Here is a 23738-nt window from a genome sequence, read left to right as displayed (position 1 = left end):
TGGCTACCCACCTAAAGTATCCAATACAGAGTTGAAGAACTGCTGGATCAGCATAAGCACTTCGAAAGCTCATACCTTGGAAATCTACTTGTTCTTTAAGGTGCTATTGGACTCAGATCCCGCTCTTCGGCTGCAGACCAACACGGCTATCCACATTAAACAACACAGGAATAATTCAGTAGGATCGTACTTAGGGCAACAGACAGTACATAGTAGTAAAATTGATAATCCTTCTTCCTTTACTAATGCATTTCTTTGAGACCACCTTCTTACAGTACAGCCCTCCTTTCTGAGTCATTTTGTCATAGAAGCGGATGGAAACTCCATAATTATAAATAGTCTGTCAGCAGAGGGGTATGGGTAGGGTTGCCAACAGACCTGGAGAAAAAGGTTCTGTCCCTTTAATATAGGCTTAATGTGTGGAAATGGGCAGCTGAAGCTTTTCAGGAGAGAGAGAGGTAAATAACATCACGTGGCAAATAACACCCTTTAAAGGTCTCTTAAAGGGACAGGACGTTTTTCTCCAGGCCTGTTGGCAACCCTAGCACTGATGGCCCCCAGTTGTTGTTTTTAAAAATGTATACCTGGCTTTTCTCCCCACTGAAGACCCAAAGTGGCTTTCAGTATTTCTCTCCTCTCTATTTTGTCATGGTAACAACTCTGTGAGGTGTGTGAATGTGACTGGTCCAAAGTCACCCAGCCGGCTTCCATGGCAAAGTGGGGGATCCAACCTGGATCTCTCAGATCCTAGTCTGATATTCCAATCCCTAAACCGCACTGGCTGTTTCTATACTCACAACTGCTAACACAGATCACAATTATTTATTTAGTACATTTCTATCCCTCCCAGTTCTCAAGACAGCACATGACTACCCAGAGGAATTCCTTTCACCATGATGTGACCAGAGCGCAAGAGTATCCATCTGTCGTTCTAACACCAGCCGGACACTTCCGCAGGTATACTTCCTCTGACTATGGAAGTTCCTTGGTCCTCAACACATCTAAGCTCCGTAAGAGCCTGAAGTTTCCTTTACTGAAGACAATAGCCTTCCTCTGTAGCATGACCTTCCTTCCCCGCTTTAGTGAAGAGTCCAGTAGCATCTTTTAAGACTTACCCTTATTTGTAGCACAAGCTTTCGAGAACCACAGCTCTCTTCGTCAGATGCATGACGAATGCATCTGACGAAGAGAGCTGTGGTTCTCGAAAGCTTATGCTACAAATAAGTTGGTTAGTCTTAAAGGTGCTACTGGACTCTTTACTGTTTTGCAACTACAGACTAACACGGCTAACTCCTCTGGATCTTCTCCACTTTATCATTTATACGACACGTTTTAATGTTCAAGGCACATCTTAGTGCAATCCTCACAACAGTCCTGTAGGTAGGTTAGTATTAGTAGTCCCGTACTGCAGAGGGAGTGGCTAAAACGGAGAGCAAATAACTTGCCTATCACCTAGTGAGTAGAGACCATTCAAATAGGAGTCTTCCCGATTTGCAGCTCAGTATCCTAGCTCCTATACTGAGCAGGTACTCAGAGATTCACTAGTACATGGATAGTTTTAGTGAGTACCAGTGTTGGTCTGTACTAGAACAGAAGGACTGGAGTCCAGTGATACCTTAAAGACCGACAAGATATTCAGGATGTAAGCTTTGAGAATCAGAGCTCCCTTAGAAATATGGAAGGTACTACTGGAATCAAATCCTGCATGGTACATGGAGATTCTATTTATCCCGATCAATAGCCATTGAGACACCTCCCCTATATGAATTCGTCTATTTCTCTCTTGCTTTCCAAACCACCCACACCAACAACCAGCATGCTGTACAGTAGCAGTGAGTTCCAGCTGCTAATCAAACGGGAGGGGGGAGGAGAAAGGTTTTCTTCCATCAGGTATCAATCTAATGCCAATCAGTTGCGTTGCGGACTACACAATAAAGGGGGGGGGCAGCAACTCTCTGCTCACACTCTGCCTCCGCCCACCGGAAACACCCCTTGGAGGTCCCGTGTCTGAAAACGGTGCCTCCTTCGGTGCCACTTAGGAAGGACTTCTATTTAAGCGAGAGTGAATTTGCAACTGAAGGTGCGCTTTGGAGTCATTATTTGCCTTCTTGTTCTCCCCCCCCAAAAGAGGGCCTCGTTCTTCTTTCCTACTTAAGATGGAGTCGCGCCCTCCGTTCAAATACAGAAAATGCTTTGGTAAGTTCTCCTCCTTCCCCCTCTCCTTCTAATTGTTCCTAACTTTATATTGTGGGCCCCGAAGACAGCGCTCTTCCTTTTCCAGCTGGGAGCGCTCCCTGCTGGTCCGAGAGGTTGCAGTGAACTGTGGGGTGGGGGCTCTAATATGTTTTCTCTGGCCTTTTTTTGCTTGCTGAAGGAGGATTAACGGGGGGGGGGTCGTCTCTTTCTGTTGTTGAAGCAGCTTCATAGTGGTTAAGTGATTGGCGTGCAAAGCAGTACCCTGCTGGTTTGAATCCTGTTGCTGCCATATGTTCAGTAGTTTCAGGTGGGTAGCTGTGTTGGTTTATAGTAGAAGAGCAAAAATTAGGTCTAGTAGCGCCTTAGAGACCAACTGGATTTCTAGAGTGTGAGCTTTTGATAGTCAAAGCTCCCTTCATTGGACACATGGAGGAGAAAAAGGTGTCTTTAAAATTCAGGTGATGCATAGGAAGGGTGTTGCAAATGAGACTGAAAAGCTGACTATAATGTATACTGTAATTAGCTTGATAGGACGTAGGTGTAAAGTGCATGAAATTAGCATATGTAATGTGAGGATGGCCTTGGGTCAGCCACTCTTCTGGGCCCCAGCTGTGTTGTGAGGATAATAATAAGGCTCACTTTGTCCATAGCTCTGAGTGGGGCAGTAATCTGTATAGCACTGCAGTATATAAGTGTTGTTGCTATTTTTATTATTGTCATCATCATTTTTCCTGTTCCAGCTGCTAGGAAGAATGAAGTGGCTTCTATTCGGATGAAGTTCCCTAACAAACTACCAGTAAGTAGGCTTGGCTGTACTTCATCTAGTAACATGAGTAATAATGAAACTGGTTGGCTGGATGGGAATGAGAACTTGCTCTATTACATCTGTGGGTAGAAGACCCAGTTTAGAAGACTAAGAAATAAAACTTTTCAATCAAGGTGCGCCATTTATTTGTGTGCAGTAGAATTCTTCCACCCACCCCTGCTTGTTTCAGTTCATAGGTGCATCTAACTCTTTAATAACTAATTCTTTGTTTTTTATTACTTAATTCACAAATAGTCTGCATTTTCTCACCGAGACTCAAAGTAAACTTGGCTCTTTCCTTTTCTGTCCTTTTAGGCGTCCCTTTCCAATAGGGTATGGGTGGGGTGGTAAATCATTGTCCTGCTTCAGTCAGAGTAATTAAATAGACCAAGCGAGCTCAAGTGCTGTGGTCTTGGGCTGGATGGTTCTTCCCCCACCTCCTCATTTCTGCCACCTATGAAATTGCATAGGTGTAGTTTCTGAGAACGAGCATTGTCACAGTAACTGAAATATTGGGGTGAGTTCTTGGGTGGAGAGATTTTCCTCCCAACCCCATTTTCCCCTTCAGAATATGGGAAGTGACTCCTCTTGTCTTTTCTTCTCAAGCTCTTCAGAGGCTTCCAGGAGATCTTCAGTTCCCCTCTGTCTTTTGTACTCCTTGCCTTCAAATCTGGATTGAATTGGGGTTTTATCTAATAAATGAAATATTGCTAATACCCTGTGTGTAGTGATGAATGTTATAAACCTACCCAGAAGCTTGACAGCAGTACCTTGACAATTTGAAGCCAATAGTTTGTATCTCATGCTGGTTCCTAAAACCCAGTTGTAATTGGTACAACCACTGAGCCAGACAAATTTGGAGAAAATAATTGCTGGTTATTGGAAGGCCCAAAGGGTATCCAAGGAGGCACATCTCTTTCCATTCCTTGCTTGAGTTGTTTGAAGATCCTAGAGGCATGTGATTCTCTACTAGTGGAGCTAATGTATGTGGTAAACTCAGGGCTCATTTTGAGGGGGAACACGCAGGAACACAGTTCTGGCAGTTCTCCAAAGAGGTCACATGTCAGGTGGCTCCGTCCACCGGACTCTCAGCCCTTTTGGGGCCTGTTTCAGCCTGGATTGGGGCCAAAATGTCCCGGATCAGGCCTGTGATGGGTGGTGGATCACTCTCCTGCTCAGCAGCGGCCCAATCCTAACCATTGTGGGCCATTTTCAGCCCCCTTTTGCCATTTTGGGCCCAATTTTGGCCCTGAATGGTCAGGATTGGGTCCAAAACAACCAGGATAGGTGATGTCAGGGGGTGTGGCATATGCAAATCAGTTGTGCTAATAAAACGGGTGATGTCAAGGATGTGGCATATGCTAATGCGTTATGCTAATGAGTTCCTGCAGCTCTTTTTCTATGAAATGACCCCTGGGTAAACTGAACCATTGGCCTTATTAAAATAACCAGCTCTGTGATCCTTCCTGTTTTATAGGTGATCCTGGAACGCTATCCCAAGGAGAAAATACTGCCTGTCTTGAACAAGGTCAAATTTCTTGTTCCAGAAGAGCTCACTATGGGTCAGTTTGTCTCAATTATCCGGTAAGATCGGTGTATCTATGGCATGAGTTGTAATCAGCAGTGACAGTGCTTTTCAGATCAGAATTATTTTGAATTTTGCACGCACTCTCCTGCCTTATCCCTCGCTTAGTCTACCTAAGATCTGGATTAAAGGTAGGCTATAAACATAAGCCTCTTGAATTGGTCAAAAATCCTCGATTTGCTTTTCTTTCCTCTGGGCTTTGGCAAGTCCATGGCGGTTACCCCAAGATCTCCCCTTCCAACACTGGTGGCTTGCAGGACTGTTGTAAAAGTTTGCATATAAACTAAGATGAGTAGCCATGTTAGTCTGTCTGTAGCAGTAGAAAAGAGCAAGAGTCCAGTAGCACATATAAGACTTTGTGGTAGGTATCTGAAGAAGTGAGCTGTGACTCACAAAAACTCATACCCTACCACAAATGTTGTCTTATAGGTGCTACTAGACTCTTGCTCTTTTCTACTGCATGTAGACTGGCATCTTGTCCATATATTTCCTCTGCAGTTAATGTGCTGAGAGCATCCTTAGGCAAGCTACTATTCTCTTAAGTGCAGTTCTCCCACCCTGTTACGCAGAGAACACCAGCCTCCTGTGTGGGTGCCGCAAAGGTAACACAATAAATGTGTGTATTTATGTCCATAAACACAAAATATTTCTGAACTGCTTTCAGGAGACTACATTAATTGGGATACTTGACACTTAGGCGTGTTGTCTTGGGGGTTGCAATTTTATCCTGCAGAAATGAAACCTCCAGAGGGCCACAACAGGTTGTAGAACCAACAGGGTCAAGTATCTGGCAGGCTCTAGTATTTCCACAATGTATATGGGGCCTGGTTTAAGCTGCAGGTATATTAATGGGATTGAAAAGAGTCTGGTTTGGTGGAAAGGAGACATCTCATTATGTGGTAGAAGAACTGGTATGATCGCAAGCCTTGCTTTATATAGTCTGCCTTTCTTACTGAGATGCCAGCCATTTTATAAAACAGTAAAAACAGTGTACTCTCACACATAAGACATGTTAATTTCCCACCCACCCCCCTACCCCTGCCCCCTTCAGAAACAGAATGTCCATCGGCTCGACACAAGCTTTCTACTTCCTGGCTGATAATAACCGCAGTATGGTTAACATGTCGTCCAGCATGGCTGAAGTTTATTCGACTTACAAAGATGAAGATGGCTTCCTGTACATGACCTACGCCTCGCAGGAGATGTTTGGCTGACAGCACAGAATTGTTTGGAGGATATGATTTGGTTAGAAACCTCTGGTTCTGCCTCTCTGAATACGCCACCCACCTTCTCTGAAAAACTGGATAGCATTCCTCTTGGAGTGCCTGACTGGATCTACTCTCCTCTGCTGTGTCACGTGTAAACCTGTGTTTTTTCCCAGGAAGGAAGGCCTGTCTCAACAACAGCCAGAGTAGATATTTTGGGTTGCCTCTTGGTGATGGGTATTAGAGAGAGGATGCCATGTTCTGTAAGGATCGCAGCATTTCTGTTCAAAGCCCTTTCTAGGCTGAAGTCTCCCTGTGCCGATTTGGGTCTGGATACATCAAGGGGTCACTTGGACACTATTGATTCGGTGACATAGCTATGGTCCTCTCAAGTAGCATGAATTGAGCTGGACTGTGATGTCTTTTCACCGACTCAGCCATAAGCAGGTTCTAGGGGAGGCAGTTGGCTTATGAGAGGTGGTTCTCGCTAACTGGAGAAAGAGCCTTTTGTGTACAGCGTCAAAGCTGTTTTCGAGAACCCACCTCGTCTTTGGGGTACGTGGTGGCAGCTTCTTGCAAGCTGCTGCTGTTCTCTTGTCTGGGTGCTTGCTTTCCTTTTAAAGATGCAAGTCCTGCATGAAGGTGGTTGTGGGGGGGCAGATTCTTCACTGCAAACTGAGACCTGGAATTTAGAGAGCCTCATCACTTAAGAGGGAATGAATGGGCTGGTCACAAGCAAGGGTAGAGTGCGTGTCTGTACATTTTCTATAATATTGGAAAGACTCACTTTGTCAACAACTTTTTAAAAACCATTGTACCTTGGCCACTTTCAAGTAGAAAATGCACATTTTAAAGCGGCTGTTTTGCTTGCACTGCAGAATCTTTTTTCCTGACCCTGCCTTTGTGGACACCTTCCCGCTTTTCCTAGGGTTTCTTAAACAGCGTTACTGGCAGCAGTGTCTCCTGCTCAGAGGCTGAGCTTGAGGGAGCATAGTTGGGGTGGGGGTGCGTTTGCTCACAAGCCCTGTGCCTTGTCAAGATCTTCAGATAAGCTTTACAGAACCTCAGCTGCTGGTTTAAGGTCAGAGCTCTTGGCAAGATTTTAACTACCTTTTAGAATTGTACTCCTTTTTGGTGAGATTTAATGTATTTGGAAATACCTGGTATAAAACAGCACACTTGCTGTTTAGTGTGGCAACTGGAGTGACGCAAAAGACCGCTGTGATTTCTGGCTTGCCTGGCCAGTTCCTGGAAGTTAAAAGGACACTTCTCCTTCTAGACAAAACTGCAGCTGTCTGCAATAGAAGGACAGGCCTCTGCTGCCAATGGGGTGGAGAGAAGGGGGCTAAAGACCAAGAAAAGCCAAGGCAGATCCCTCTGGTTGATGGGGGATGGGAATTGCCTCATCTTGGTGATCTTATGTAGTGAGCGCCTGGGCATTTTGCAGTCAAATATAATGTTGGGAGTTCTTGCTGCAGCTCCCAAGTGTTTTTTCTTTGCAATTAGTAGCCAGTCAGTTTGGATTGAGACCGTGGTATTGAAGCGTGGATGATGATAGGGAATCCGGCCTTTCCCCTTGTGCTGCGTTTGGCCCTGCTATATACTCTTCTGAGGTAAAGTTAATGCATGCTATAATGCTGTGTTTCTTCAGCTGGGCAAAGGGTAGCTCTGAGGGGATGTTTTGGTTGAGGAAAACAGCAAGGTGGTATGGGAGGAGTAAAAGTTTTAATTGCCCCCCTCCCCAGTTTCTGTTGCTGCTCTCAGAGGGTTTGAACCAGAACTTTGCCCCTTCAGCACAAGCAATGTTTTAAGAGAAGATGATTGTCGAGTTGTTCCCTCACAAGGGAAAGCAAAAAGTTTCTAGGGAACTTGCCTGTGTTCTAGGGAACACAGGCTGTGTTTAGGATCCTCTTAACTTCTTGGGAAGCCTAAACTGGCAGAAAGCTTGGTTGCCCTGGAGTTTCATCTGGTTGAAATGCATCATGGGTAATACACAACTTATCTCTGACAGATAAGGATAAAGAAGAGCAGTTTTTGCAAACTGGTAGCTAGCTTTTCCCCCTTTTCAGTGTGAGGAGAGGGAGGTGATAAACCAGGAATGTAAGAAGACAAGGTAGTCTTGAAGGCCTTGGAGTGAGGACTGTAAGATAAGGGATGGGTTGCCAACTCTGGGATGGGAAATTCCTGGGGATTTGGGGGCCTAGCCTGGAGATGGCAGGGCTTAAAGAAGGGAAGGGAACCCAGCTGGACATAATGCCATAGAGACCATCATCCGAAGCTGCAATTTTCTTCAGGGGAACTGATCTGTCATCTGGAGATTAGCTGTAGTTCTGGGGGATCTCCAGGATGCACCTGGAGGTTGGTAACCCTAGTAAGGGACACTCCACAGGGATGTTCTACTACTAGCCCTACTAACATGAATGTTAGTGGCATTAATGTGTTCTTTTGTTCTTGTTTGTTACACTGAGGCTGGGGTAGGAGAACATCCCTCTCAGTATTGCCTAGTGTTTAGTTTGCAGCACCTTGATTGACATGGGCAATTCCTTACCTTAAAAGCCAGATTAATGCCCACCTCTGATAACCATGGCATAATGGGGTATTTGAAAAATACTTTTCTACATGTAGGCTTCTAAAGACTTTTGAAAGCTGTAAGATTGTAGTACTTACTCCACGGCTTGCAGTGAGCCACTTTTGCAATTACCATCAACCAAAAGAACCATGTGACTACAATATGCCCTATATACTACCCCGCCAAACACACACACAATACTGTTGGAATGATATTATTTAAGTATGTGTAAAGTAACTTGCTTAAGAAACGCAGTAGCTCCGAGTAAAAATAACTCTGCTTGTATACTGCTCTTCTAGATGGATTAGTGCCCCACTCAGTGGTGAACAAGGTCAGTTTTGTTATCTGCACAAAACAGCTAGGGCTGAGAGAAGTGGCTTACCCAATGCCACCTGCTCATGGCAGCAGTGGGAGTCGAATCAGCAGAGTGCTAATTTGCAGCCCAACCACTTAACCATTATGTAGTATTTGAGATTGTCTCCCCACCCCTGTTGAACCTGATCCACCCCTTGTATATCTGGGGTGAGGGAAACGTGTACAAGCTTTCAAGTTCTTCAGAATCCTACTATATAAAAGGCAAGCTGTATTGCGGACAACTCACTTTTTATCTCTACATATGCACACTCAAAGGCCCCTCTACAGAGCCCGTTGTGTGGAGAAATACAACAGGCTCTAGAAAACTGATTCAGTGGGGCCCCATTGCAGGGCCTTGGGAGAGCCATGCTGCTGGGCCAGTCCTCCCTGCTGCTTCTGCAGGACTTTGGGAGGGCCATGCCTCTGCACCGGGCCTCCCTACTACCTCTGTGGCCCCTCAGAGGCCTGGTGTAGAAACCATGGCGGCCTCCGAGGTGGTAGGGAGGCCCGGCCCAGCAGCATGGCCCTCCCAAGGCCCCGCAATGGGGCCCCACCGAATCAGTTTTCTAGAGCCTGTTGTATTTTTCCACACAATGGGCTCTGTAGTACTTTGTACGACTGGATGCTAAAAAGGAAACACAAATGATTCCCTTTGAGTTGAACCCTGGAGTAGCGGAAAGCAGGGAGTTAGATCCTCTCTATGCTAAGTTCTAAATGTTCTACTTTCTAAGTTTTTATTTTACAGGCTAGTGTTCAACAGTGCCAATTCACTACCGCATTTTGCTGCACAAGTTGGTCTCGCATCAGATCCAGAACCCTTACATCTTTGCAAACTTGATGTCATCATGGCCAAGTTGTGTTTGGGGGAAAAAACTTTTATCTTGGATACCTCTTAAGGAGGCAGTTATCCCAATTTTGAAAGAGCTTCTGCTATATTTCCCCATCACCCAGGATAGGGTCAAATGTTTTGAGAAGCCACATTGAAGCTTCCTAACCCAGCACCAGTAACTCAGTCAGTTCTGGGCAGCAGTTACTGAAGCCTGCTCTGTTTTGAGCTGAAGAGGGAGCAAACAGGCAGAGAGATGGAAAGAAAGGCTGGCCAAGCGTCATCAGGCCATAAGTGTTCCAAAGGGAGGCTCCAAGCCATTGCTTTCACCAGGCTCCTGCAGCGGGGAGGCCTGTGCACCCTTTACTTCCCTCATTCTCTGTGTGGCATGCAACCCGCAAGTCAAGTGAGAGCGAGACAACTGCAGCTTCTCTGCCTCATGCTAGAGATAGCAAGAAGGCAGCAAAAGAAGGGCACTCAGGAGTCCCACTGCGGAAGCCTGTTCTAAGACAGCTAGCGGTATAGTAGGCTTCACTTTTCAAGGAGCGTAGGCTTCTCCATTGGGAAGCCAGCAGGGCCTGCTGCCTCTCGTTACATGATGTACAGCAGCTCAGGTGAGATTGCCAAGGTGCCCAGCAATGAAGAAGGCTGTGAGGAAGGAATAAAGGGGAGTAAAAACCACACCCACTAGGTTTGCCAGGTCCCCTCACCTTCCAGGTGGGAGGGGAAGGGGCTTTTTGTCCCCCAAGTGCGAGCACACTCCTGACAAGTGTGATGTCACTTCCAGAAGTGATGTCATTGCACCTGGTGGAGGTTATGCTTAGTAGTATGCCTGCCGCTGGGTGCAATGGCATCACTTGAGGAAGTGACCTCATCATGCCTGTGGGGAGTGTGCCATCTGAATGGCTGGGCAGGGGGTTTGCCTCCTGCGTGCCCCCACCCGGCCAGGTGACTGGCAGCCCTACTGCCCACTCTGCTCTTGCTCTTTTCTTGGGAGGCTGTTGTGGTGGTTTTCTCCTGGCCGCTGGCCAGGCTCCGAGATGAGAAAACAGACGCTGTGGTGGGCCCTTTAGTTCTATCCCTGTTATGAGGCCTATACCTCACAGAGGCTCACAGCTTATCTTGTCTTCTGGGCTCTCTGGTAGCAGCTGTCTCAAGGGGGTACCCAACTGGCACAAGCCATAAAGGACTGTGGCCTTGCCCACTTTCCTGAAACATGGGGAGGATGCCACATGGGAGAAAGGTGCTCAGAAGAGCCACAGGTGGTTCTTGAGCTGTTAAGAGAAAGGTGGTGGTAGGGGGGCTTGAGTTCTTTTCCAGATGGGCAAAAATGAATACCTTAATTCTATTCTAAAGGCCAAGACTGAAGAGAGCTGAATAGGCATGCCTAAATTATAAATGTATACCTCCTTCTATAAACTATGTTAAGTGGCAGGGCTTTGGACCTAGGAACAAGAGGGGCTGCTGGTGTAATCTTACCTTGAACCAGCTATGACTTTTCATCCTAACAAGCCCACGCTTTCCAGGTTGGGGAGGGGGCTCTAAGTGAACCAAATCTAGTTTAAAGTGGAGAGAAAATGGTAGTGCTACATACAGGTATTTTCTGCACTGGGCTTTTTCATCCGTTCTGGCCCCATACGGTATCGCTTTCTCTCCAGAGTTCTGCATGCATGGTCGAAATACACTAATTCAGTCTTCAAACCACTTCCTAGAATTTTTTTGCATTCCAAAGAGAGATAAAGGCGGCATCTGCCACGGAATCAGTCTTTCACAGGCTTTTTTTTGCAGCTTTTCTCCCTGTGCACATACCCTGATTCCCCCCCCCCCCCAGCAAAGCCAAACACAGGCTTTTTTGAAATGCAGAATGCTTTCTTTGGTGTGAGGCCTGGCCCTGCCTTTCCCCCTCTCCTTTATTCCCCTGCATCCTGATTGGCTGAACAGCGACCAATACAGGTATTTTTGTGAATTTTTAAAAAATTAAATAGCAATATTGGTGTCTTACAGAAAAAAACTCTTGCGGGGGCAGGGGTGGGTGGGAAACACTGCAACACTGCTAACACAAAAACTCTACTGAAAGTCTGATTCTCACTTGATATTTTATAAAGTTTTCACCTGTGCTTCCTGTACTTTTTAGTCCATTTTTGGTGTTTTAAAAAATAAAACGGCAATATTGCAAGGTTACTTACCCTTGTAAGTTTTCTCAGCAAACAACTGAGGAAACTGACCTATCATTAGCCCCTCCACTGAGAAAACGGACCTCATCTCAGCCAATCACTTAACAAAACTGACATGTCCTTAAAGCCTGCAGCAGAAACTGGCCATTTTTCTACTGCAGAAATAATAATAAAAAAAACAGACACTTCAGTTTGACGCCCTCAAATTGTAGAATTAAAGCAGTAAGGGGCCAAAAATGATGAATAAAAAGGATCCAGTCCTCGTGGGCTGAATACACGGAAAGCCCAATGTAAAGTTCACCATGCAGAAGAGGCCACAGTTTGAACTGCTTTGGGCCACGGTTCTTTGCAGTGACACATCGCTCTATCCCTTCACCTATGTTGACTAGAAATCAGGGTGGGCGTGGGGGGGGGGAACAGTTACATTTTGCACTGGAAGTGCCCACAAGATATTTGATGACATGGCTAAAACTAGCTCAGACCAACATCCTTATATTTACCGTGGCCAGCTACATATTTTTGAAAGTTCGCAAGCAGGGTCTGAAGGTCAGAACTCTCCTACACTGCTTATCTCCAGGCAACTGGTGTTTGAAGAGCTACTGCCTTGGACTATGGAGGTTCTGTTTAGCCTCTATGAATTTGTCTGGTCTCATTTTAAGACATCTGAGCCTGATTGTCATTCTCAGGCACTGAACTGTGTGGAGTGGAATTCAGTTTTATTGGGTGATCCCAGAAGGGAAAAGAAAAACTTCTCTCTTCTTCTTCCACACTGTACATAATTCCATAAACGTCTATCCTGACTCCCTTAGTGTAGAAAAAGAGTGTGTTTTTTTAATGCCACCAAAGCACAGCCAACTTATGGCAACCCCATAGTGCTTTTGAGGCAACATTCAGTGGTGCTTTGCCATTGCCTGCCTTGGTATAGCAACCTTCCTTGACAGTAGAGACCAAGGCTGTCCCTCCTTAGTTTCTAAGAGCTGGGCTATCCAGGTTAGGGCAGACTAAGAGTACAAGGACAGGGGGAGTAAACTTGATGGGTAATAATCGCCTTAATTTTTAAAATTTAGAACACTAATAACATGCTGCATATCAAGTAAAGGTGCTTTTTGGTTTAAATTTGTATTGCAAATACACACACACACACAGACAAAAGAAAGAGAACACACACAAGAAACAGTGGACAGGAGCACTTGGTGCTTGATTTTTTACTCTAGATGGTGTGTCCTTGGCAGTGAGGCTGCTTTGCAGTTGCTTACGAAGTTAACAGGTTGGAAAAAAACACTACACAGGGGGATGGCTAGGAAGTCCTGGAGGCAGGTGGAAGACTGGCAGTGGCTGCTCTGACGGCAGATGTGAGAATCTGAAGCAGAAAGTGTGTGTCGGGGGGAGTAAGTTTGAGCTGAGGAAGAAGCGTTCATGTCCCAGCTATGCCACCCATAGATCCCAGCTCCTGTCTCTCATCCTCCATTTGTAAATGGGGGATATTAGAATGTGGGTACAGCCTGGGTGAGCTGGCTGCAGCCTCACTGGAGACTGTTATGATCTGGACAAATCTGTCCTTCCACACTGCATATTCCAAAAAAGCAATGCCCTACCCACTTTTGCCAACATTTCTCATCACACTACAGAAGGGAATATGGCACTAGGACCCAGAGCTTCCTTACAGCTGTGCTTAGAGTTGTAAAATTTCCAGAAATTTTGAAATTGTGGGGGAAAGCTGGATTTTTGGGAAGGAGGAAATGTTGAGAAAAACTGAAATATATCCAACACTTTCATATCCAACCAAAACCTATTTTAGCACTGTAAGAATACAAAATTCATCATTGATAATTTAGTTGACATATGAAATGTTACTATTTGGCATATTTATGGAATTTATAAGTATACAGTTTTCCATTTTCTGTAAGAAAAATTGCAAATATACCCAATATACTTGAGAAAGAGTTGCAAACTGCTGCACCCTATGCTGTAGAAAGTGAATCTTTTTGCCAACTAAGAGGTCGGAAAAAAGATTAAAAACATGTAGTAAACAAAAGAGAGTGTATTGTTTGGACAGAAACACTTTCATGCAGTCCCAATAGGTAGGACTACCAGCATATTTGGATATTAAGTTAAACTTCATAATGTTGAGAACACTGAAGTCCTGAGAAAGTTCCCAGATTTTTTCATGCTATGCATTTGGAATGAGTTAAATGCTTTTTAAGACAAGGTTTTTCTCACTTAGAAAGAAACAATATTTCATAGAATATTCAGTGTTTCCCCAAATTTCCCAGTTTTTTTGGTGAAAAAAATGAAAAAGTTCCTCAAACTTTTTCATGCTTTGAGTATAAAAACCCCTTAATTCAACAAACATTTTACTCATTCTACAATAAAGAAAAAAATTAATGGAAGTTTTTTTTCAGTGCTCTCCAACATTCCTCGGTTTTTAAAATTGGGAACATTTTAAAAAGTCCATAGGGAGTAACAGAAAAAAAAAATTCCCCATTTTTCCCTGGACTTTCACATCTCTAGGGTGTTGCTACTACCCCTTTGTGACCAATTCTGCACAGATGTTTGGGGTTTTCAAGTGAAATTGTGATCTACATAAACTGCTACGATTAAAAAGCTTCCACAACCTCTTTGCACAAAAATAAAGCCAGAATCACTTGGATGGGGAACCAGGAGATGTCCTTCCTTCTCCAGTCTCATGTTTCCTGCAGCCCTGACAGTTTGTACATAAATAGATATGGAAAACATTCTTCCCAAATTACTAAGAGTTTATATTATGTGGCTTCTTCCAACTATGTACAGGATCCAACGCCTGGATTTGAATTGTGTTGACCAAGAACTACCCTGTGAAAAAATGTTACCGAATCCTTGAGGCAAAGATGGAGCAACATCGAGGGATTGGGTGAGATGACTGACCCGAGAACGATGTGGTCAGTGGCTCGGAAGGAGGCTCCTTTGTCACTCGGCTACAGACACTGTGGCTTTTTGCACAAAGTTCAAAAACGAGAAAAATTTGGCCTTTGTGTTGGGAAGCAATTGAGTTGATGAACCTCACCCTGGCCCTATGACGGGTTCTCTACATCCTGTTTGCAACGTTTGGCTGCCAGGTCCGCATTGTGTGCCTTTCGGATGTGCCGGTAGAGGTCTCCGGACTGAGTGTAGCTCCGCATGCAGTAGCGACATTCGTAGGGCCGCTCCCGTGTGTGGACGGTGGCGTGGCGCCGAAGAGTGTAGGAACACGAGAAGGTCTTTCCGCACGTCTTACAAGTGGGCATGTCCTCTGTGAAGATGCCAAAATTCGGGTGAACTTCGTAGTCCTGCATATACATCTGCTCATGCAGTGGCGGAATTGCCATGTTGGAGAAACTTTGCCCACTGGGTACGGGGATCATATGATAGGGTACAGGCTCCTGAGGCAGGAAGCTGCCCTCTGACGATACCTCCTCTAGTCCACCAGGCTCTGCAAAGTTATCCAGGTGACGGCTGCAGCCCCCAACTGACCCTGCCTCTGTGGTGGACCGCTGGAAGATGCTCTCCAGCCTTCCCTCTGGGTTTTGTCCCCCCAGCTGCTCAGCTGTATCTGGCTCCTCATCAGAGATCACAATGGCTTCCACTTTGACTTTCACAGAGGACCTGTTTGGCTCCTTCTGGCAAAATGCACCAATGCTCCCTTCCCGCTGTTCCACATACTTCCCTGGAGCAGTGTCCACACTGGAAGGCCCCTCAACTACATTCCCCATAGGAAAGCAGCTATGTGATATGGTTTCCGTAGAACTGCTGGGGCTGGAGAGGGAGATGTCAACAATAGTTGGTGGGAGAGGTCTCGTTGGAGGAAGAGCATGTGGAGAATCGCCTTCCATGCCAGGTTGGGTGGTGTCCGCAACATCCAGCGTGGAGGCTAGCGGTTCCTCTGAACCAGCTTTCTCTATCCCTTTCCATTCCTCTGTATTTTTCTTCTCTGCTTCACAAGGTTGAGGAGCTGGCGGGGGCAAAGACTGGGCCACAGGAGGTTGCGATTGGCACTTGGAAGTGCTGGGTAGGAGTTCTGAACTGGCTGGGGAATCCTCTTCCTTCTTGGTGCTGTCTGCTTCTGCCAAAGCCCGGGCTTGCAACTTCTTCTTACATACCTTCACAATGTCATTCATGTGAAGGTAGCTCGCAGCCGCAAGGACATCTTCCACCGGTGTGTCGTTGAAGGAGAGGCCGCCTTGGTACATGAATTCCAGGAGCAGTCCAAATGCTGGGGCTGTGACAATTTCATTGTTGATGCACACTAAGTCCCCCTTATCCAGCCCTTCCTTGTAGAACATGTGGAAGAAGGCACTGCATGAGGCCAACACAGCCCGATGGGCCAGGAACTGGGTGTTGCCCACCAGCACTGTGCAGTCACAAAGGAAACCCTCGTGTTGTTGATTGCGCAGACTCTGTAACAGGTTCTTGCTGTGATCAGGAAAATCCATGCTGGCAGCTCTTTTAGGATTGTGAAAGAAGCCAACGGCATAGCCTTTAGGTCCCTGGGATGCAAGAAAAAGAAGAGGGAGGACACTTAGTAAGTTTATGTCAAGGGTTGTGAAAGGTTACATTTCAGTCTTTGGTCCGCATTCTGGAGTTTGAGGTGAACTGTTGCCTAGCACTGTTAGTCCATTTAGCCCAAGTTATCTCCTCGGACTGTCAGCAGGTCTCCAGGGTCTGAGGCAGAGAGGCTTTCCCAGCCCTGCCTCATGAGATGCCTTAAAATGACCTAAGACCTTTCCAGGACAGCACCCTCGCCTCTGCTAGCTGGGGCTCTACCATCTACCTTCAAGTGACCAACCACTTCCTTTTGCCATTTGAGGAGTAAAAAAAGGTGGGACTTTTGACTGAACCTCTTCTAGAAATCACTTGAATTTGATAGCCCAGACTTGTCATAATTTGAAAGCTGTGATGTTAGCGCTTGGATGTGAGACCACCAAGAAAGCCCTGGGTTGCTATGTAGAAAAAGGCAAGTGCAAACCATCTCTTGCTTTGAAAACTCTACAAGGTGGAAATTCATGAGGTTGCCAAGAGTTAGTTGTGAGTGAATAGTACACTTTATTTAGAAACCCCTCGCTTCCATCCTACATCTCTTTCATTTGCGGGATTAAACCCTTTCTGACCTAAACATTTCTCAGGATGGTCTGGTCAAAGCCAAGACCTTCCTCCTCGCAAATCCCCCCAACAAATCTCAAACGGTCACCCATTCATTGAGCACCCATCCGAAATATCCCATGTACCTAAATGTGCCTATTTTTTTACATTAAGCAGAAACACATGCGGTGGGCTCTTTATCTTGATTTCCATTGCTGGGTCTGTGGGAACCTCCACCACAAATACTTCCTTCATTGAAATGCCCCCCTCAGTTACCAATTCACCCAAATTCTGCCCTCAACAAGAATGCCCTTTACTCTGAGCCCCTTACAAGAATCCTCCCCATTGCCCATCCCCTCAATACCTTAAAAAGACCCCTTTAATACATCCCACCCATTTTCCCTCAGTTTATTTTATTCTCTGCTCCCAAACACCACCACCTATATGCCCCCCTTCATAATTAATCTCTTCTTCTGAGGCTTGAAGGGGCTTGCTTGATTTCCTCCCCCATTTGCCCTCAGCGTTTTTTCCCTCTGCTTTTCCTCATTATACCTGCCTCCATGACTGCCTCCTGCCCAAACACCAACTCCTCCTTAATGCTCCCCCTCCCTGGACCCCCACTCTCCATGGGGACCCGCCTCAAGGAAAAGGGGGTTTCACAAGTTCCCTCCCTATAGCATATCACATAAATGAAGGCATTCTCCCCCCTCCCCCCGGCCATGGGTGCTTTGGGTGGTGCTGGAGCCCCTTCTTTCCCCCCACTTACCCACCACAAAGCAGAGGCCTCGAGGGATCCACCCCCTTCTTTCTGATTGGCGACGCTCTCTGTCACTTCTCTCCGAAGGCGTGGCTTTGCGATGCCCGTCTGTCATTCTTCCTCCTCCCGACTGGCTCTCTGTCCGCCCGCCCCCTCACAAGGCTCATTGGAGGATTTTTATTTGTCCGACGTCGCGCTCTCCCAATCTGGGTTGGAATGAGTTTGCATTAACAGAGAATGGAGCGAGAGTGGCGAGCTAGCCTTTTAGCCGGCTAAACTTATCTTCCCATTGGTCCAGCCAGCTTCTGTCAATCACGATCAGCTTTCGATTGGAGGAGCTGTGTAGTGGTCACGCCCCCGAGACTAAATTGGCCTGCTCCTCGCCCTTAACACGATTGGTGGAATCTTTTGTCAGTGGAAGCAATTCGGAGGAAGAGGCGGAGATTCAGTTTCTATGGTTACTGGGAAGTTTTACTAAAATGGGAGGGAGCTAAGCGGCTTATAGTCGTGTCATGTCCTCATTTATGTAAATACAAACAGGAAAAACCACTCCAAGGTCTATTTATTTATATACATTTATAATACTGTGATACCCATTTAATGCATTTTTATACCACTCATAAGTCTCCCTTTCCTCTGTTTTATCCTCAACGCAGCCCTGTGAGGGAGGATAAGCTGAGAAAGGGGCCCAAGGTCACCTAGCAAGCTTCCAGGGCCATGGAAGGTCTGAATTCTAATTCTGGCCTCCCAGATCCTAGTTGTCAGTCCCTGACAGGTAGATCCCTTGGTCCCTCTCCAGTGAAGACGCATTTGTTCCAATCAAAAAGGCTCTTTATTCAGGATTTTACAGTCCGGGTCTGCACTCCATCACAGAGCTTGGTAAAAGTGAGGAATCAAAACATATTGGTTATGATATACTTGAAAACTCCCGTGCTCCACCAACGGTTAGGTTTTTGGTGCGCAAGATTACATGAGTTCTGTGAGAACCTCTTTTAGTTATGAATAAATAATCAGTACATTCTCAGCAGCTGGCAAAGTAGCAAAACTGGCATCTAGACACTCAAGGTCATGTCTAACTAGGAGGTGCATACTTTTGGAGAGATAAGGTGAGAGGCCCTGTCTTGGGGCCTGGAGAGCAATAAGCATATACTGGAGAGAACATGGTTAATATGGCTAGAGGGTAGATTACAACAGGTTAGCATTAAGGCATTATAACTTCAGTATACTGTGGCATCAGTGATACCACAACTAAATAAACATAGCATGGCTATACACAGACACGACACTAGTCTGACACCTTAACCACTATATCAAAGCCGCTCTTTGTTATTGTATATTATGTTTGTTTATTTACATTATTTATAATCTGCCTTTCTCACTGAGACTCAAGGTGAATTATACAATGAGTCACTACATTCAGTTTCTAACACATTTCAATAAACAATTGAAATAAATGCAAATGTACAAAAATTTAAGCCAGCAAAAATCCAATAGAGATGAAGAAATGCTGAAACAGAGCATAAGCAATTCCAACATTGTCATATTAAACAATACAGAAACTGCCCAGTAGGATCATAACTGTACATAGTAATAAAATCCCTATCACTTTATTGATGCATCTCTTTGAGACCACTTCCTTACAGTACAGAATGAGTAAACAAACCCTAATTCAGTTTTGCATAGTTTGCCGAAATTTGACAGTTATAATATACCAGAAAACGCAGGCTATTTATTTATTTATTTATTTAAGATTTCTATTCCGTCCTCCCTGCGAGCGGGCTCAGGGCAGATAACAACATATTAAAATACAATTAAAAATTCATGTACATTAAAAATAACACATTTAAAAGAGGGTATTGTATTTTGGTCACATCATGAGCAGATAAGACTCTCTGGAAAAGTCAACAATGCTAGGAAAAGAAGGCAGTAGGAAAAGAGAAAAATGAGATGCCTAGACTCAATAAAAGAAGTCACATCCTCCAGTTTGCAAGATCTGGGCAAGTCTGTGAATGATAGGATGTTTTGCAGGTCTTTCATTCATAAGGTCGCCATAGGTCTGAGGCAACTTGATGCCACATAACACACACACACACTCCAGAAAGCCATCCTGTCCCATTTTGTCTGCTGCTCTTACTAAAGGGTGATAGAATATCAGGAGAAAAACAGGGTTTCTCACCTGTAACTGTTGATCGTCGAGTCTCTTCTGTGCAGACACACATTGGGACTGCGCAGGCGCAGGCCAGCCGCGGAAAAGATTTTTCTAGCTCTAAGAGATGTGAGGGGGACGTTCGGATCCACCGCGCATGCGCGCCGGTGTTCCCGCCAATTTTGAATGCATATATATCCGAACGTCCCCGGCATTCCCTCAGTTCACCTGAGCCGCCGGAGAAACAATGGAAGAAACCAAGCACTCACAGCGGGGCAGGCGGGAGGGAATGTGTGTCTGCACAGAAGAGACTCGACGATCAACAGTTACAGGTGAGAAACCCTGTTTATCGTCTTCGTCCTTCTGTGCAGCCCCACATTGGGAGAGTAACTAGCATCTCACCAATGGGGGCGGGTGTGAGTGTCTACTTGAACAAGGACTGCAGGACAGCTGTGCCCACAGCCGAGTCACGTCGTGCATGCACATCCACAGAATAGTGCTTGACGAAAGTGTCTGCAGTGGACCATGTCGCAGCTTGGCAGACGTCCCGGAGCGGCACTCCTCGTAGGAAGGCAGCAGAAGCAGCTTGCGCTCGAGTGGAATGAGCGGTAACCAACAAGGGACACTGGACTCCAGCATGCTGATAGCAAAGTTTAATCGTAGACACAATCCAGCGAGAGATGGACTGGGCAGAAGCAGGTGAGCCCTTGCGAGGGCCAGAGTAACACACAAACAGGGCAGGAGACTTCCTGAAACATTTGGTGCGGTGCAAATAAAACAATAAAGCACGCTTTACATCCAATGTGTGTAGTGCTCGTTCCCCTGGGGATGAAGGTGTTGGAAAAAAGGAAGGGAGGAACACCTTTTGCTGTAGGTGAAACCTTGAGACTACCTTGGGCAGAAACTCCATGCTAGTGTGGAGCATGACAGTACCAGGGAAAAACTGCAGGAAGGGAGGGTCACACCGCAGGGCAGACAGCTCCCCAACACGCCTGGAGGACGTGATCGCTACCAGGAAAGCCACCTTCTGAGTGAGCAAAGGTAGGGGACAAGAAGATAGAGGCTCAAAGGGCTGGAGCATCAGCCGGGAGAGAACCAGGGAGAGACTCCATTGCGGAATGGGATGGGCCCTAGGAGGGAAGGTCTTGAACAGGCCCTTCAGGAACTGCTTGGAAAGCCAGTGAGTAAAAACTGTCTTCCCATCAATCTGCTCATGGAAGGCAGAGATTGCAGCCATGTGGACCTTAATACTGGAAAACGCAAGGCCCTGGGAGCAGAGATCCAGGAGGTAGTCCAGGATGACAGGGAGCGGGCAACTAAAGGGAGAAACCCCCTTTGGGGCCAACCACCGGGAAAAACGTGACCACTTCCTCTGGTAGGACAACCTGGTGGACGGTTTCCGGGCATTCAAGATCACCCCAAGCACCCCAGAAGAGAGGTTCATTCCCGGTTGCCCAGAAGCCAGGCAGCCAGATTCAGTACAGCCACATCGTGATGCCACACCCCGTCCCTGGTTAAGAGGTCCGGGGCGTGAGGCAGGGGGAGGCATCGCCCCTGGGACAGGGAGAGCAAAAGGGGGAACCAATCCTGGCGAGGCCACCGAGGGGCAACGAGGATACAGCGGGTTCGGTAGGCCCTGACCCTGGAAAGAACCTTGTACAGGAGCGGAAAGGGCGGGAAGGCATAAAAGAGCCCTGGGGACCAAGGTATTTGGAAGGCATCCCCTAGGGAGTGGCGGCCAATGCCGGCCCGGGAGCAGAACAGCGGGGCCTGTTTGTTGCGGGCAGTGGCGAAGAGGTCGACCAACGGCGTGCCCCATGTGCGGAAAACCTGGTCGAGGTAAACCCTGTTTAGGGACCACTCGTGCTGAGGCAGAAACACCCTGCTCAGTGCATCCGCCGAGGTGTTGAGATCCCCGGCAATGTGCACGGCTCTGGGAAGGACGTTGTTGACCATGGCCCAATTCCATAGAGTTGTTGCCTCCTTGCAGAGCTTGAGCGAGACCGTCCCTCCCTGCTTGTTGAGGTAGTAGCAGGCCGTGGTATTGTCCGACAGGACCTGAACCCTCCTGTTCCGAATGGCATCTGCAAAAGAAGCGAGGGAGTAACGGATCGCCCTAAGCTCAAGAAGGTTGATATGCATGGATGCCTCAGATGGGGACCAGATGCCCTGAGCCGAAAGCTGTCCACAGCGCCCCCCCCATCCCAAGTTGGAGGCATCGGTATAAACCGTGACCTCGGCTAGGAAGGGGCCAAAAGGACAACCTTCAGACAGGTTCCCAGGGACAGTCCACCAGGCCAGAGAGCGCAGCACCACCCTGGGGATGGAAAACCTCTGGTGCTGACCCATGGTGAGGGGGTTGTACCTCCGGACAAACCAGTTTTGCAGAGGCCTCATACGCAGGCGCGCAAAGAAAACCACCCCTGTGGTGGAGGCCATAAGGCCCAACAGAGTCTGAACCAAAAGGGCAGTCTGATACCGGCAATGCATAAAATGCCGGGCCAAAGCGGAAAGCCTGGCCAACCGGTCAGGGGGCAGGTAGGCTCTACCCAGCAGGGAATTGAAATGGACCCCAATAAACCTAATGGCCATGCCTGGGGTCAGGATAGACTTATCCCCATTAACCACCAAGCCCAGCCTAGCCAGCACGGACAAAGTGAGGGCAATATGGGCCTGGAGAGAGTCAGGCGAGGGTCCCACCAGGAGCCAGTCATCCAAGTACGGGTAGATAAAGCAACCCTGGGACCGCAGGTATGCCACTACGGTGGCCATGCACTTTGTGAAGACTCTGGGTGCAGAGGCTAGCCCGAAGGGCAACACTGTATATTCATACACAGAATCCCCATACACAAACCGCAGGTATTTCCTGTGGCCCTCAAATATAGAAATGTGGAAGTAGGCATCCTTCAGGTCTAGAATGGCCAGCCAGACGCCCACTTCCAGGAGTTCCATGACTCGCGCCAGGGTCAGCATGCGAAACTTCTCAGCCTTCAAATAACCATTGAGGCCTCGAAGGTCTAAGATGGGCCGGGAACCTCCATCCTTTTTATCCACAAGGAAGTATCTGGAGTAAAAGCCCCATGGGGAAGTAGAGACATTGACCACCCGGACAGCACCTTTGGTAACCAACTCCATAACATTATTGTGTAACACAACATCACAACATGGAGAACAACGGGGAGGGAGAGAGAGAGGGGGTGCATCCGTAAACATTAACTTGTAACCATGGGCCACAATGGACAGGACCCAAGCGTCAGAAGTAACACGTTGCCAACAGGGCAAAAAAGGTCGAAGCCTGTCCAGAAACTGGGCAGCAGAGGAAGCACCCTCGGAGGCCAACGGGGGAGCGTTCAGGCGCAGTCAGAAGACCGAGGGCTTCTGCGCCGAGGTCGAAGGCTTGGGCGAAGAGGGCTGTTGCCTGCCCTTGGGCCGGCCGGAGCGCCTGGAAGGGTGACGCTGCTGGGCAGAGTAGGATCGGTGACCGTAGGACTGGCCCGAGAAGAAGCGCCCTTGACGCTGCTGGTAAGGCTGGTAAGGGGTCTGGTAGGATCGGAACCGACCATAGCGATACCTCGGACCCGACGACTGGGCTGAGGGGGCGACCCCGAGGGACTTGGCCGTCTGCTGATTCTTCTTCATCAGGGAGAGGGACTCATCCGTCTTCTCCGAGAAGAGCTGGGGCCCCTCGAACGGGAAGTCCTCCACCTTCGCCTTCTTCTCTGGAGGCAGGGCCGTGGACCGGAGCCAGGCGTGCCGACGCAGGACCACCGAAGTTGCCATCGCTCGCGCTGCAGAGTCGGCGGCGTCCTTGCCAGCTGTCATTTGCTGTTTTGACAGCTTCACGGCCTCGGCTTGGAGGGCCTTAACCAGGTGGCGGCGATCCTCCGGGAGGTCGGAGAGGTAAGAAGACAGCCTCTTCCACAGGAATAGATTATAGGATCCCATTATGGCCTGGAAGTTGGCAATACGGAATCCCAGAGACGCGGATGAGTAGAGTTTCCTGCCCACGCCATCCAGCTTCCTGCCT

The 23738-nt window shown here is 47.3% G+C and overlaps 2 protein-coding genes across 2 annotated transcripts; one reads left to right on the top strand and one right to left on the bottom strand.

Moving 5' to 3' along the window:
• Positions 1 to 2014: 2014 nt before the first annotated feature.
• On the top strand, positions 2015 to 7932 carry LOC129331708 (microtubule-associated proteins 1A/1B light chain 3C-like). Its single transcript, XM_054982150.1, has 4 exons — positions 2015 to 2196; positions 2937 to 2992; positions 4479 to 4585; positions 5638 to 7932. The coding sequence occupies exons 1-4, from the start codon at positions 2157 to 2159 to the stop codon at positions 5798 to 5800; spliced, it is 366 nt and encodes a 121-aa protein (XP_054838125.1). The 5' UTR covers positions 2015 to 2156; the 3' UTR covers positions 5801 to 7932.
• Positions 7933 to 12773: 4841 nt separating this feature from the next.
• Positions 12774 to 17592, bottom strand: ZBTB3 (zinc finger and BTB domain containing 3). Its single transcript, XM_054985900.1, has 2 exons — positions 17575 to 17592; positions 12774 to 16216 (listed from the first exon to the last, which is right to left on the bottom strand). Exon 2 carries the CDS (start codon positions 16160 to 16162, stop codon positions 14765 to 14767), a length of 1398 nt encoding a protein of 465 aa, XP_054841875.1. The 5' UTR covers positions 16163 to 16216; positions 17575 to 17592; the 3' UTR covers positions 12774 to 14764.
• Between the last annotated feature and the right edge of the window lie 6146 nt (positions 17593 to 23738).

This window comes from Eublepharis macularius, chromosome 1 (assembly GCF_028583425.1).
Source record: "Eublepharis macularius isolate TG4126 chromosome 1, MPM_Emac_v1.0, whole genome shotgun sequence".
NCBI lineage: Eukaryota > Metazoa > Chordata > Lepidosauria > Squamata > Eublepharidae > Eublepharis > Eublepharis macularius.
This window is presented reverse-complemented; position numbering and strand designations above follow the sequence as displayed.